At 41.8% G+C, this 15,261-nt stretch overlaps 2 protein-coding genes across 4 annotated transcripts in view; both read left to right on the forward strand.

Moving 5' to 3' along the window:
- LOC137780088 (cGMP-dependent protein kinase 1) overlaps positions 1 to 6,457 on the forward strand; it is an 81,068-nt gene extending 74,611 nt beyond the window's left edge. For all 3 annotated transcript variants that reach the window (XM_068568425.1, XM_068568424.1, XM_068568426.1), the window contains 9 exons: positions 1,322 to 1,418; positions 1,530 to 1,669; positions 2,118 to 2,207; positions 2,372 to 2,513; positions 2,960 to 3,123; positions 3,618 to 3,740; positions 3,841 to 3,903; positions 4,009 to 4,075; positions 4,203 to 6,457. In XM_068568425.1, coding sequence (XP_068424526.1) covers positions 1,322 to 1,418; positions 1,530 to 1,669; positions 2,118 to 2,207; positions 2,372 to 2,513; positions 2,960 to 3,123; positions 3,618 to 3,740; positions 3,841 to 3,903; positions 4,009 to 4,075; positions 4,203 to 4,301 — 985 coding nt within the window. In that variant the 3' untranslated portion in view covers positions 4,302 to 6,457. The remainder of the gene's footprint in view (positions 1 to 1,321; positions 1,419 to 1,529; positions 1,670 to 2,117; positions 2,208 to 2,371; positions 2,514 to 2,959; positions 3,124 to 3,617; positions 3,741 to 3,840; positions 3,904 to 4,008; positions 4,076 to 4,202) is intronic.
- A 2,300-nt stretch (positions 6,458 to 8,757) lies between these two features.
- On the forward strand, positions 8,758 to 10,553 carry LOC137780132 (dickkopf-related protein 1-like). Its single transcript, XM_068568490.1, is given in 5 exon segments — positions 8,758 to 8,834; positions 8,836 to 9,169; positions 9,297 to 9,441; positions 9,651 to 9,785; positions 9,903 to 10,553. Coding segments are annotated over 5 exon segments (957 nt in total). The 3' UTR covers positions 10,169 to 10,553.
- Positions 10,554 to 15,261: the final 4,708 nt, after the last annotated feature.

Raw genomic sequence — 15,261 nt, forward strand, 5'->3', positions numbered from 1 at the left:
TACCATTACTTAAAAAATGTTTTTATGTCCTGCATGATGTAAAAGGATCCCCTCATTTCGGACTCCTTTGTATCGAGACATAATTTACAAGACCTCCCTCTTTAAGAGCAGTCGTAAGTCTATGTGTGTGAGCACATGTCAGGCATCACGACCTTATTCATAATCCTGTCCCACACACAGGAATGCATGTACTCTCGGTCGCATCTCTCCATCCTTTTGTTCGAGCATTTAGGGATTTGGAGTGTTTTCTGGGCCTGCTTCCAGGTGATTGGAGGGGAGAAAAAGATGAAAGGATCACCTGCAAATCTTACATGCTAGCAGTAGTGCCTATTTAAACACTAATAAACAGTGACTGTCCTAGAAACGCACTGTGTTTCTGCGAAACATCGTGGCTCAGTAACCTGCCAACACATGCCCTCACGGTGCCCGCTGGTATGCAGCTTAGGGAAAAGGTTTTGTTGTTCCGACTTGCAGTGTAACTGATGTGTCTGGTGATCTGAGTAAAATCCTCTTTCCACATCTCAAATGGCCACAGAAGAGTACGGTCTCATTTGCCATTTCATTTATCACATTTGAACCCGGAACTGAGTCATTGTTTAACTTTTATGTAAATAAACGTAGTCCCTGCTGCAACGTGATGGAAGACTTCTGACTGATCTAAACAAGTATTCCTTGTAGGGAAATTCTTGGTAAATGTCCAATGGAAGACGGCTGTGCTGTTTCTGGTCGAGGAAAGCCATGACATTGAAGGCCATAGTCTGTTCTGACTGACCCAGAAAAGGCTGTTGAGGCTCAGAACTGTCCTCAGCCCACTGATCCAGAGGCTGAGCTGATGAGACTCTGTCCATTTCAAACAAAGAGGAAAGACACAGGGCATCTGAGCGTACGGGTTGGACACGTTGAAGCAATCTTCTTCTGCCGGCATGTGCAGGTCTGCCATGCCATGTTGGGGTGTTTGGTGGCGGAGCCGACGCATGTCTTCAGAGCCAGATGAGTAGTGAGCTTTTGTGCCGGACGTCCCAGCTTTGTTTTTCTTCTATTAAGACTGGGGACAGACAGTATGTGTTCATAGACAGGTCAAAGTAGTTTACCAGAGGACTATTCTCAAACACATCCTGTTCCCATTGATACAATCCACATCCTCCATAACATCCTTGTTAGATTACTCTGAGTTAAATCCTCTAAGATTTGCAAACAAATGAGCACACAGATATTATGTCTCAGGTTGTTGAAAGTGGATTATCTCTTCTTTCATCCTTCAGATCATCGCTAATCCTTTTCCTATTCTGTCTTTTCCCCCCATCTTGTCCCGGCACCACAGATATGAAGCAGAGAATGCGTTTTTCTTCAACCTCAACCTCGCCGACTTTAACATCATCGACACACTTGGAGTTGGTGGATTTGGCCGCGTTGAGTTGGTAGGGGCCGCTGCACGTTGACAGTAACAGCTTCACAATCATCTTTACGGACTGTGGGGGTTAATGTGCCGCCCATCTTTGTTCTTGAATTTCTTTCTTTTGTCACTGCAGGTTCAGCTCAAGAGCGATGAGAACAAAACCTTTGCCATGAAGATCCTGAAGAAGCGGCACATTGTCGACACGAGACAGCAGGAGCACATTCGTTCAGAGAAACTCATCATGCAGGAGGCCCACTCTGACTTCATTGTTAGGTACACCCTCCGAGCAGCTTCATCCATTGGCTGTTTTTATCCATTCATGTCACAAGGATCAATGCTTTATCAGTTTGCTCTATGGATGCTGGAAGACGCTTGAATCTCTTGTGACCCTGAAAGAAAATATGAAGGCACATGAGAGTTATTGTTATTTCGATATCACATGTATAAAGGTCTCGTGTTATCGACAAAACGGCTCTCTTTCTGGCCATACAAAGATAGTTTTTTGATATAAAACATAACTGGAAATGGTATTTGTGTTAATAAAATAATCACATTTGAATACATATGCATACATATTTGTGAACGTATTTGTGTCAGTAATCATTTTATAAGAGATTAACTTTGGAATAATAATAAATTGCACTTTTCCTACTCGACAGTTCACCAAATCTTTTTTCTTTTCTTTTAAAAGCTGTTTTAACATTACCTTTTCCGTTGTTAGACTGTACAGGACATTCAAGGACAGCAAGTACCTCTACATGTTGATGGAGGCTTGTTTAGGAGGAGAGCTGTGGACCATTCTTCGAGACAGGTAAGCTCGTTTTCACCAGATGTGATATGAGTGAATTATTTTTCCTGTGTCAAATTCCTGTTACTGTGAGTAATACTAACTGTAAGTACCACAACATGAATAGAGTTTCAGTGACAGTAATGGTCCTAAAATCTCAAGTATCTCTTGTCCTGCTGTGTTTCCAGGGGTTCATTTGAGGACTCAACCACCAGGTTTTACACGGCTTGTGTGGTGGAGGCCTTTGCCTACCTGCATTCCAAAGGAATCATCTACAGAGACCTCAAACCAGAGAACCTTATTTTGGACCACAGGGGATATGCCAAACTGGTAAGAGACCAAAGAGGGATGACCACCCAAATACATTGTGTATTCTGTGTCTTTTGTGAGATACATTTCATCTTCCTGATGTTACCCTGAAGGATCAAATGAAATGTGTTCACTTGCCTCATGTTGGCACTACATAAAAGCATAATTACAGTATAAAGAAAAGTTTAATTGAGGTTTAGTCGAGTTCTGTGTTTTTTGGGGTGCAGCCACTCCCTTCTCTCCTGCTGGAGAAACCAGGTTGTTGCTTTTGGCAGAGCAGCAACCGGCTGCTCAACTCTTTCCTTCACCATGTCAAAGCATCAAATGAACACTGTAATACTGAAATAATTACACCATTACAAATTTTGCCATCATTGTACATAAGAATGTAAAGAATCTGACACAAATTAGGTTGACATTGTGTTGCCTTCATCTGACTGACAGATCAAAATCTACTTTCTTCTTAGGTTGACTTTGGCTTCGCCAAGAAGATCGGATTTGGAAAGAAAACGTGGACCTTCTGTGGGACGCCGGAGTATGTAGCACCAGAGATCATTCTGAACAAGGGCCATGACATCTCAGCCGACTACTGGTCTCTAGGAATCCTCATGTTTGAGCTCTTAACTGGCAGGTACACACAAGCCTGGACATGTCTATAAAACTAATATCTTAAAGAAACAGTGTGCAGGATTTAGGGGCATTTGCTGGCAGAAATACAGTTGTATTGATAACTACTGTATTTCCTTAGAATATAATTACCTGAATTGTCGCTTAGAAGGAGCCATTTACATTTACATAGGTACTCAGTCCGCCGTGTGTCGCCGCCATGTTTCTACACTAGCCGAGAGCAGACAAACCAAACACTGGCTCTCGATTGGGGAGTTGGCTTTTTAACAGTAGCTGAAAGCCATCATAGTTCTCCGACACATTTGTAAAGGTGAGAGGGGGGAGGGGTATTCAGTTGGGCACAATCTGCGACCTCACCATTTGATGCCACCAAATCCTACGCTCTGCTAGTGTTCCCTGTGATGGCATGTATGGTATCAATATCATACAAAACAACATAACAATCTACAACGAATGAAATGCTATTAAGAAGACAACAATCTTTGCTCTGTTATGTAGCCCTCCCTTCTCTGGCCCTGATCCTATGAAAACCTACAACATCATCTTGAGAGGCATCGACATGATCGAATTTCCAAAGAAAATTACCAAAAATGCTGCCAACCTAATTAAAAAGCTATGCAGGTAAGTGTCGACGCTTCGAGCTATAGTTGAAGCTCAAGAGTTATTCACTTAATTGGTCTGTATGCTGAATCATCATGTGTTTCTTTTTTTTCTATTGCAGAGATAATCCTTCTGAACGACTGGGAAACTTGAAAAATGGTGTCAAAGACATTCAAAAGCACAAGTAAGCATGTCTTTAAATTATTATGATCATCTTATTTATCCATTTCTCCCAGTATACATGTGCAGTAAATCATTAAATTAAAAAGCAATGCTGTTTTTCCTTTAGATGGTTCGAGGGCTTTAACTGGGAGGGCTTGAAGAAGGGGACATTGACACCTCCTATCATCCCTAATGTAAGTGCACGCTGCTGATACTCTTTTCTTTCTAGTTGCTCTTTTGTAATCAATCTCATATTAAAAATAATTGTTTTTGTCTGCTTGTTTAGTCGTCCTGTGAATAATTATTCTGTCTTTCCACCAGGTCACATCAGCCGTCGACACAAGTAACTTTGACAGCTTCCCAGAGGACAACGAGGACCCGCCGCCTGATGACAACTCCGGCTGGGACGTTGATTTTTGAAGTCCTCCTCTCGACTCAAAACCAAAAGAAACACTTCTTTTGTTGGCTTGAAGGCCGTCTTGAGGACATGGCTGTGTTGTAAAAAAAAAAAAACTGCTTTAAAAAGAAAGAGAGGATATGGAAAAGAAGATAAACGGATGGATGGATGGCAAACCCTCTGGGTCACCGATATGCCTTTATTTCACTGTGGCTCTGGATCAAGCATTTATAATGGGACTGCTGTAGCACTTCTTCAGTGTTGTCTTACACTTGGCTCAAAAAGCAGAGAAAGTGCAGGGACACACATATACACATAACACGACACAGGCTGATAATGGAGCCAGGTTTTCCCTTTGAAACAGGGAAAGATGTTTTGCGGGTGAATGAATGTTGGATAGTTTGTCTAAGTTTTGGTTTGAATATAAATAAGAGTGAAAGGTTTTGAGTGGACTGCTCAAAAAGAGAGGCTGATTGTTTTTTTTGTGTGTGTGCGTGTTTGTTTCTCCGCAATATTTGGTGAAATGTGTGGAGGGTTTAAGATGTCACTGCAGTTGCTCCCTGGTGTGTGACATGCAGCTGTTTGCTGCAATCTCCGATACTTTCCAGAGATCAACACACTACAGTTTGCAAGTAAAACTGGTATCAAGTGCTCAAGACTAACCTGAATGTCTCTAATTTTCTTTGTATTGCTCATACTTATGACATACAGCATGCATTGTATTTGAATTTACATTCACACACACGACCACAACAAAATCAAATGCTTTGTTTAAGATCAACCTACTTTGAAAAGCACAAACACTGCATTCAGTGGAAAGAGGCTCGACTCTAAAAGTGCCCTGCTTAATATTTAATGAATCACACACCAACACACAAACAATATCAGCTCGTATTTCCATAAAGAAATGTGTAATAATGCACCTAAGACCATTAACTGAAAATAAATTAGCAGTTACAGCTAATTTAAGCTTCATTGAATGAAGTTACAGTCTATTTTTGGTTATTTAATATGCTTTTACTCACTCATATGAATGCTTCTCTACATACATACTTCTTAATTTTGTTTTTAAATCACCCAAATGCCTCGTCCTCAATTCGCCCCTGTATAGTTCTGACATAACTGTGAACATGGTTTCAATGTCTTTGGTGCTGTTATTGATAAATTATAATAAGCGATGGTGAAATGACAGTACGCTTTTGTTTCGTAAAGTGTTTTTTTGTGCTTGATTCCTTTGTGACGTACTTGACTTCCTTCTTTAGAAAATTGGAGACTTGGGAGTCACTTTGTAAACTTGAGTGAAGATTGGTTTTGAATCACGTGGCACTGTGTTACATTGTGCAAAGTGGTATTCTCAAGGTTTTTAAACAGGTTGAGTTCATTCATATACATTAACAATCATTGTCTTGAGGGGCAAAAGACCAGATTCACATTATAACTATCTTGACTTAACTTCATCTTTCGGATATTTGAGAAAAATGTCTGCTAAAAACAAAGAAGAGAGAATGATAGGCAGATTATATTGTGTTAAACTCACAAATTCAACTCCATGATCTCTCACCCAGCTGAGCACCTCTCATGTCCAAAAATCAGAGCATAAAATTTAAAGAAATGTAAGTGCCTTTAATCAATGGCATACAAATTTAACATCATAAGTCCTATTCGATGCTGCATGAACACATATACACCTCAAAAACGTATGTGTCCTCTTAGATGGCTGCTTCTCATCCTTTGTTATATCTAATAAATACATGAATCACCATGGAAAGAGAATTTCATTTGATGGCTGACCAAACTGCATATGAAATATAATACCTGCTTCCTGCTTTTTATTTCTCTCACAGGAACATTATTATATTCATTTATGGAAAGAAATAAATCACACCTGATACGGCTGCAATGACATGCTGGTCTCTACTGTGTAAAATGGTCTCATGAAGTCAATCACAACTTGCCTGATGAATAATAAACTGTAAATCAAGGCTTGGAGGGACCATCCATCCATCACCTGTGTGTCAGGACATCTGAGTATGTAGAGATAGCAAGAATGATTTGCAGTTTGAAACATTTCACAGATTGGAAATGATGACATATTGGCATTAATCATGTATCATCCAAATCATCATTTTATAACAACTTAACTCATGTTTCATCCCAGGAAGCCAAACGGACCGACACACTGACATGCTATATATATATATATATATATATATATATATATATATATATATATATATATATATATATATATATATATATATATATATATAGCATATGTATATGTATCACTGAATGATGCTGATGGAGAGCTAGAAAATCATATTTCTGTTGATAAACCATAAGTATGTTTGCTGTATTAAGGGCAGGTTATGTTTATCACGAAGCCTTATGTATGCCATCACTTTACAAACCACTGGTTTTGAGTCTTATATCGACCGCCTTCTGCAATGTGACCTGATATTTGCCTTGTGTTATGTTGTGTATTCTTCTGTGAAGTCGTTTTTGCAGAGTGCCACCTGTAAGATTTTTGAAAAAAAGAATTATAGAGTAAAAACATTACTTTTGAGTGCTGCTTGTCTCTTAGTTATTTTTCGGAGTGACTGTGGAGATGTCACCGTGTGCCCGTTGCCACTAGAGGGAGCTGCAGGTAAAATAGATCAGCTCAGCCTGACGTGAACCGCTTTAAGGTTGCCTGAGATCTAATAATCGGTCCTCGAGTTAATGTCCTCCACTTACTGGTAAGTGCAGATGATTCAACTTCTCTGGTCTCAGTGTTATTCGCACAACAAATCTGTTTGGGGGACAGGGAAATGGCTTCAGTCATAACAACAGGGTGACACCTCTGCGAGATCAAAGGGGATCAAAGTGCATCAAAGGAGCTCACCTTACCAGCACTGACATTTAGTAAAGTGGAGATAAAAGCTCTACTTCAAAAGATATACAGCAATTCAAACGCGCACAGTGCTACAGTGTGTGTGTGTGTGTGTGTGTGTGTGTGTGTGTGTGTGTGTGTGTGTGTGTGTGTGTGTGTGTGTGTGTGTGTGTGTGTGTCAGGTGTCTATCTGTCTCGCACGCACACACACACGTACACTCACACACGCATATGCACGCACACGCACACACATCCTCACACTCAAACGAAAGCTACGTGTCCAGCAGATGACGTCCAAGTGCCAAGAAATCTTCTTAGAGACACTAAAGAGCTCGCTTCCATCCCGGACTACGGCACCTGTGTTCCTCAGCATATTGGAAATAAAAGCAATAAAAAAAACAACAAATCGAGTCCTCGGATGCAGTTCGACATCCCAGTAGCAAAGTCAGGGATTTGACATCAATTTAGATGTTCAGATAAATGGGAATTAATTCAAGAAAACATATTTAGGCCACTGTGTACTGATAAAAACAAGAGGGGGGAGGGGGAGGTCTGGCTCTGATAGGCGGTTGGTGGACTGGAGTCAAACAGACACTTTGAAGACTTATTTTTGAATATTTCAGGACTTTTTCTCCCCTTTGAGTGGACATGTCTTACCGAGGAGGAGCCCAAAGGGTCAGAGACCGGGACAGATCAGAGATGCCTTTAATCTCAAAGTGCCAGTCAACCCTGAAAGGCCTCTCCACGGAAGTCCATTAATTCGGTAAACTTTTCACACCCCTTAATGGTCTGCATATCCCACACATTGATGTCCGCCACTGGTGTAATCAAGCACACTTTGGAGGATAATTGGCCCCTTTGCAATCAGAAGGATCAAATGAAGGAGACCCAGTTAATCGACGCGAGTAACTTCAATCGCTGTCTTCACACAGCCAAAGGGTAGTAGGCTACTTGAATGTCAAAGAAACGGGAAGAACCAAACAGCTTTCTTTTTTATAAAGAAGCGTAACAGAGCGCATGAAGAAAGAAACAATCCGTAATGTTGAGTTTCCGTTACAGCTCTAAAGAGAAATTTCGAATAAGATGAATTGTGCTGCAGCAGATGCATTTGTATAGTTTTCGTTTTTTTTAGTCCGAAAGACATTAAAATAAACTATAATTAATAAATGGCGAACTTGTTGGCTTTAATTTTTGGAAAAAAAAACAAATGAAAAAGCTCCACTTGAATAAACGGGTGGGGGGTATTTATTTGTATCGTGGATGTTTTATTTTGAAATAAAAGCAACCATAATATATCAAAGGAGTGATATCAATGTGGTATCACATGCATTTTCCAGCACTGCTCTTATGTCAGTGTTGAAACACAGCAGAAGGCATCAAACTGATGGACCTGACAGAAAATGACACTTGTTTTAATACTTTTTTTATTTTTCTTGTCTGCACATACTTTTTTCATTTTTCCGCAGAATGCGTAACTCATCGGTGGTCATTCAGACTTTGCATGTCATTATCATTACACAAACATTGTGCGGGGAGAATCTCTTTGAAATTCCACCCCTCCGCCTTTGTTGTGCACAGCGAGGGGGCGGGAAGACAAACAGGTCCACATGTATAAAGAGATCATCCGAGGGCTCAGAGTCAGGAGGCTCCGACAGCATCGTGCCGAACACTCTGGAAAGGTTGTGATTCCGGATTCAAGGGCCCTTTGGACTTAGTCATTCAGCCTTTTTGCAACTTTTACAGCAAAACAGACGGGATCTTTTTCCGTGTTTTGGCAACACAGCCGAATTTAACAGGAGAATCATGCAGTTACCGACAGCGCGTCGCTTCATGGCTGTGTGTCTCACGCTGTTTGGATACCTTGGGGACGTTTACGCGGGGACAGTCCTGGTGAACTCCAATGCCATCAAAAACTTGCCCGGTGCTTCGGGTGGCAAAGGCGTCGAAACCGTCAGTGCGAGTCCGCGCACCTCCCCCTCCGGGAGCGTCGGGCACAAATTACCCGTGGACACCTTGCAGGTAATTAACTTCCCCGTGCGTAAAAGTCGGTTCTGCGCACCATGACAAAAGTTACGCTTTTGTATCTTTTATATGTATTACCTCAATACTTCAATGACACGCTGCTTTTATTCCTATCACACTTTAGCAGTCAGGTGTTTGCACGGATGATGAAGACTGTGGAGGTGATGAATTCTGCAACGACGCCCGTGGCGCCTGCCTGCCCTGCCGTAAGAGCAGGAAGCGTTGCGCACGGGACTCCATGTGTTGCGCAGGAAACCGCTGCAGCAATGGTGAGCAGAGGCATCCCCATCTGAGATAATGACTGACTGAGATAATGACTGAGATAATTCATGATCTACTTGAGGCTCTATCTATATATCTATCTTGTTGATGGTCATTCTGATAGCTGGGCGTAGTTTGCTTGTAGCCACACTGTCTGTATATTGACTGACTGGTAAATACAGAGCCTAACCAAATTTCTCTCCTTTGACCATTCTAGGTGTTTGCCAGGCAAATGACATCGATGGTACAGATGCGTCCATCATCACTGGCTGGCACAAACACAACAACACTATGGAGCATCACAGCAAGAAGCCTCTGACTTCCCACAACAATCAGCCTCATGCTACAAAAGGTGAGCGTCCTGTTCAGAATCATCTATCTTTATTACATTCCACCCAAAAAAAAAACATGCAGTTTTCAGTGAAGTCAGTTTTGGGTAACATACTTTTAAATTCTCTTCTCTCCCCAGGCCAGGAGGGGGACACTTGCCTGAGATCTGCTGACTGCTCTGAGGGTCTTTGCTGCGCCAGACACTTCTGGTCTCGCATCTGTAAGCCTGTGCTGACGGAGGGCCAGGTGTGTACGCGCCACCGCAGGAAAGGCACCCACGGCTTGGAGCTGTTCCAGCGCTGTGACTGTGGCAACGGTCTGGCCTGCCGACCAGAGAAAGGAGAGCGAGACCACAGCATCAGCAGGACAGCAGCCCGGAACCTACACACCTGTCAGAGACGCTGACACCAACACACAGAGAATACTTACACGCACACATCCAGCAAACCCACAAATCAGTCACAGACACTGACACACACACACTATTCAGCCTTCCACACACCAGAGATGCTGACACACACACATACACATAGACACCCAACACCTAAGACACTCTTTCCTGCCAAAGTTGCTGACACAAACAGCCCCGGAAGGATAGACGTGATTCCTGGAAAAGTGATCCACCCAGAGGGATGCAACAGTGCAAGATGGACTGATCCAATTCCCCATCAACAAATGAGGAGTCGGAAGTTAGGAAGGGACATTTCAAAAGTCTTGGGAAGATCGATACTTGTCGTCGGTAATGGTAGAGCTGTTTTGTTTCTCTTTTTATGGAACTTCAAGCCTCAGTTATTGCAGTAAATTACTGTATTGTAAATATTATCCTTAAGGTGGCACTTAATTGAGCTATTGAATTCTGTCAACACCAATATTATAAAGACATGGTGCTGCATGTGTTGTAAATGTGTTATGTATATTGTTTTTATAAGAAAATGTTATAAATAGAAAATTTGAATATATTTGTTTTATTAAACGTCATGTGATAACCGTACTTCTTCTTTCTGACAATCATTTATTGACAATGGTGTTCTGATCTACTTTGCTGCAAAATACGTGTTTTTGGGGAAATTATTTGATTGAGGTTTCACTCAAAGTGTCTTGAACGTAAACTATTTTGCAGCAGGTAAGGTCCAAACCATTTAGTTAAAGTGAGAAATGTTTTTTTTTTTCAAAATAACAACCACTCGTTTCTGGAAAGCAAGAGTTATTTGAACAATCACTTGGTGGTGTTTAGCTCACAGCCCAGAATTCTCAAATCAGTGGTTGAGGCTGAGTGGCTGGTTTAAATGTTTGGCCTAGATATGCTTCTCCAACTCATAACACACAGTTGCTGGAATATGTGCAGATACACACTCAGAAAAAAAAACATACTCATAACAAACTTTGAGTCATTACTGGAGCCTCAACGGGCCACATCCTGCGATAGAAACAGATGATGGTCCATCAGGGCTCCGTCTTCAGACGAAGATAAAAAAACAAACAAGACAGGATGCTGCCATATCCAATGATAACTGCAAAGGGGTAATAACCAAGTGTGTGTGTCCTCCTGGCCAGTGTTTGCCACCTAACAACCCTTTGGTGTTGCTGGCTAGTTTCTAATTATACTATTACTTCCCTGCCTTCATGTGCAGCAGAGCAGATAGCTAGTTATCCAAACTAAAGCCTCTAATTACTTCATCTTACTCAATCTACACAAGGATTCATGAAATGAGGTGCACCGCAGTCTTTGTGATGTAACAACAACAACAAAAAGATCTTGGTTCTTATTCGGTCCATTTGCTCAGCACACCCCATTTCCTGGCTGTTGTGCAATCGTTGTGTCTAATGTGTAGGCTATGAATCCACCCAAATACACCTTGGTGTCTGTAATTAGACCTGTTTAGATTAGAAGATGTCGAGGAAATTACTGTACTTTCTTCCTGATTCTCATGTCAGATCAAAAGGAGCACAAGACGGTGTTGATATCTGACCGAGCCAGATAACCTCTTCATCTGTTTACTTCCACAGACATTAGTCTGAAGTTTGGCAAAGGAAGACATGGTGAGGTTAAGTCTGACTGTCATTGCAGATCTGTGTTGAAAAGTCACTTATGTCATTCACTCAAGTGCTTTAATTAAATATAATTCTGAGGTACTTGTACTTAACTTGTGTATTTCCTAGTTTCGCTACTTCTAACTACATTGCACTGTGTACTTTTTTTAACCACAAGATTTGTTTGGCAGCTGCTACTACCAGTTACTTAGCAGATAAAGATTTTCAGAAAAGTTATAATGAGGCTATAAAATACATTGCATTGTATTACAGCACATTAAAATACCCAACACTAATAAAAGTAATAGTTGAAATTTGCTGTACATATATATATGACATAATGACACAACACTATAACATATTAAAAAAATATAACCCTGCTAAGAGCCATTCTGCGTAATGAATATGATACTACTAATTTAGCTGAATATGTTTAAACCTATCACTGAAGTTACAAATACGACTTTTACTAGAGTATTGTATACATTGTGTTGTTGAAAATCTTTCTGACGTAGGGGAACTGAATGTATGTAAGCAATGTGCTGACAATGAGACAGGCAGACACACAGAGACACACTCCATTTAAACAATTTAGTGTCCATTCTTCAGAGTAATTAAGAGTAATGGGAGCATTGTCAGCAGTACAATATACCATGCAGACTCGGCCAAGTCATGTTTGTGGGGGTCCTGGAATCCAAATGTGAGTGTGAGTGTGTGTGTGTGCATGTGTGTGTGAGCCTGTCATCATTACACCAACCACAGGCCACAAGCATGTGCCCGAACTCCAGAAAGGCTGGGGTGTGTGATACCCACACACACACAAGCACAAGCACATGCACACGCACGCGCACACACACTCTCACACACGCACAGCTAGGGTACATTGAGTGGACTTCAGAGAAACAACAGCAACAACAACTGCATCCACAATAGCAGTCGCACACAACCGTGTCCCCACATGCCACCTCACGTCATTTACACACATACAAACACGTTTACTCACGTACCACACACATTGTACACACCTTTATACTGCCCGGGCAATTCTTAGAGTGTGAGGTGTTTTGAATAACATGCCCGCCAAAACAAAGGCATCCTTACCGACAACATTTAGTGTTGTCATAATGCAAGAATGAATTGGCATATCCATCGACATGCTTTTTCATGCAACTGTGCGCTTCTAAAAACCTAAAAAAATACAGCTATAGCTTCAAGCATGCATGCTACAATTCAAGGAAACACTGATTAACTTTAATTGTATTTTTTTTTTTTGCAAACATAGCACAAACCATACTCGGATTTAGTTGGTTTTATATTTGTCAAGCGAAATGTTATATGATAACATTTAATGGGCAATAAAACACGGAATGTATTTCTGTATACCGCTGCATTAAAATCTGCTATCTCACGTCAGAGAGGTACAATAAAGCTTTTCTCTAGTATGCTGGATATACCTGGCATATCTGCAATTGTTATTCCAGCATCGCTGCCAAACACCCTTGACAGACACCCCCGTCTTAACAGTCATGAGTGAACCACCAGAGATGAAAGGGTAAAGAAAGGAAGCCGTGTACACACAGAGGCAACGCACGTAAATTTGTCAGATGAGGAGATGTCATAGTTCTGGAATGAGCGTACGGATCAAAAGCAAATTGTTATGGAAACAGGGAGGTGTCAAACTTTTTGAAACGGGTACAGGAGAGAAAGCACAAAGCTCACCATTCATCTCAATACTCATCTCTGCCCGATTGAGCAATACAGGGAAATCTCCCTGTCGTTGGGAAATAATAATTAAACAAAGGAGAAGTCGTTCAACACAATACGTTGAGTGTGTGAATGCAGGTGGAGAACAGGTTTGCTCCACTTATTTAACTTCTAGATGATGGCAACACAACAAGAAAAACAAGGGGTTTGGTGATGACGTACTGTACTGCGATTGGGTCTCAGGTTACATGCCCTGTAATTCACTAGTGACAATTTCTCACTCACCTCTTACGTATTTTGAATATTGTATTTCACTCCCCCCCCCCCCCCCCCCCTCTCTCTCTCTTTCTCTCTCTCTCTCTCTTTGCATATATTTGCACTTTATTTAAAAGGTAAATCAATCTTTCCCAGAGTGAGCTGATAACGTCAACACCATTCACGAGACTCAGGGTGCCTTTAGCTTAGCTTACGGCAAAGGCTGGACACAATGGGAAACATCTAGCTTGGCTCTGGCTACATATTTTTTGGGGGGAGCTGTTTCTTTTTTGTTTGTTAGCGGTTTAACAATTCATCCAGCACTTCTGTGCAGCTTCACACAGAGCCTGGCTAGCTGTGTCCACCTGTTTCTAGACTTTATGCTAAGCTAAGTGAACCAGCTTTCATCTTCCTCAGAATCAACACATCTTGGAAATACGCTTCCTTTCAAGATTGAGAAAAATCTTATTTCGAAGATCTTTGAACTATTCCTTCTCTGTGATGCTTTGAAACCATTTCCACTTAATGAAAGAACTGTGTGTGGCGCTGAAGGCCCAACTGACTGCTCTACCCAGGAGAGAGCCCTGACACGGGGCTTGCTCACCAGGGGAGGCTCATGAATGACTGGTTTGATCCATCCTGGTGTTCCTCCCATCTGCAGCTGACACCTCCTCTGTGGTCTCAGGTCCCTCTCAGATGATGTCATACCATGTTTGAGTCCCGGTTTACCACATGAAGGTAACTCGGCTGCTCTGACTGTAAAGGCCCACGGTTGGCCCACGGTGTTGGACTAAAACAGAAACAAATGGCCATATTAAGTTGTGTAATGGGAAGTAAAGAGATACCTGACCGCAATACCATGTGTTTTGCCATGCTCCGTTGCTCTCTGGATTCGTGCACATGTTTATTTTCCCTTCGCTTTTAGCTTCTCCGCCAAAGCCGAGGGTGGCAGGGCTTGAGGACCACTTCATTTCCTCCTCCACCACCTGCATCCTTCAGGTGGATTCCCTCACTCTCTCCAGTCCCTCCATGTGCAGCAGATCCCAGTGCTTACACAGCTGCGACCACTTCAGTGCAAACAAACAGTCTGCCCATTGTTTAAACAAATAATATCTCAATATGCCATGTCTGCCCACTTTGCCAGAAGAGTGGGAACGAACAGATGCACCAGGAGGGGTGGCAGAGGTACAGCTGGGGACGAAAATGCCTACTCTTCATTATGGTTGGTCCAGAAGCTTGATGCTGGCGGCTTGGGGCTGGGGCTCGGATAAGGGCCAGGGCCAGAGCTGGCTCAGTTCCTGGCTGCTATGTTAAGTCTGCCTCAGCCACAACCACATTGCGCAAAGCTGCTTCACACATATAATTTACTCATTATTCACGTAGTTTTCGAAGAAGTCAAAAATAATATATATTGCAGAGTGAGACAGTTGATGGAAAACTAACACGGACTGAGTTGCTATTCAGTAAAAAAAAAAAAAAAGTTATATGCAGTTATATAAGATGGCAGG

Source organism: Clinocottus analis, unplaced genomic scaffold, assembly GCF_023055335.1.
Source record: "Clinocottus analis isolate CAN_PGR_092001 unplaced genomic scaffold, fCliAna1.0.p SCAF_8, whole genome shotgun sequence".
In the NCBI taxonomy this organism is placed as follows: Eukaryota; Metazoa; Chordata; class Actinopteri; order Perciformes; family Cottidae; genus Clinocottus; species Clinocottus analis.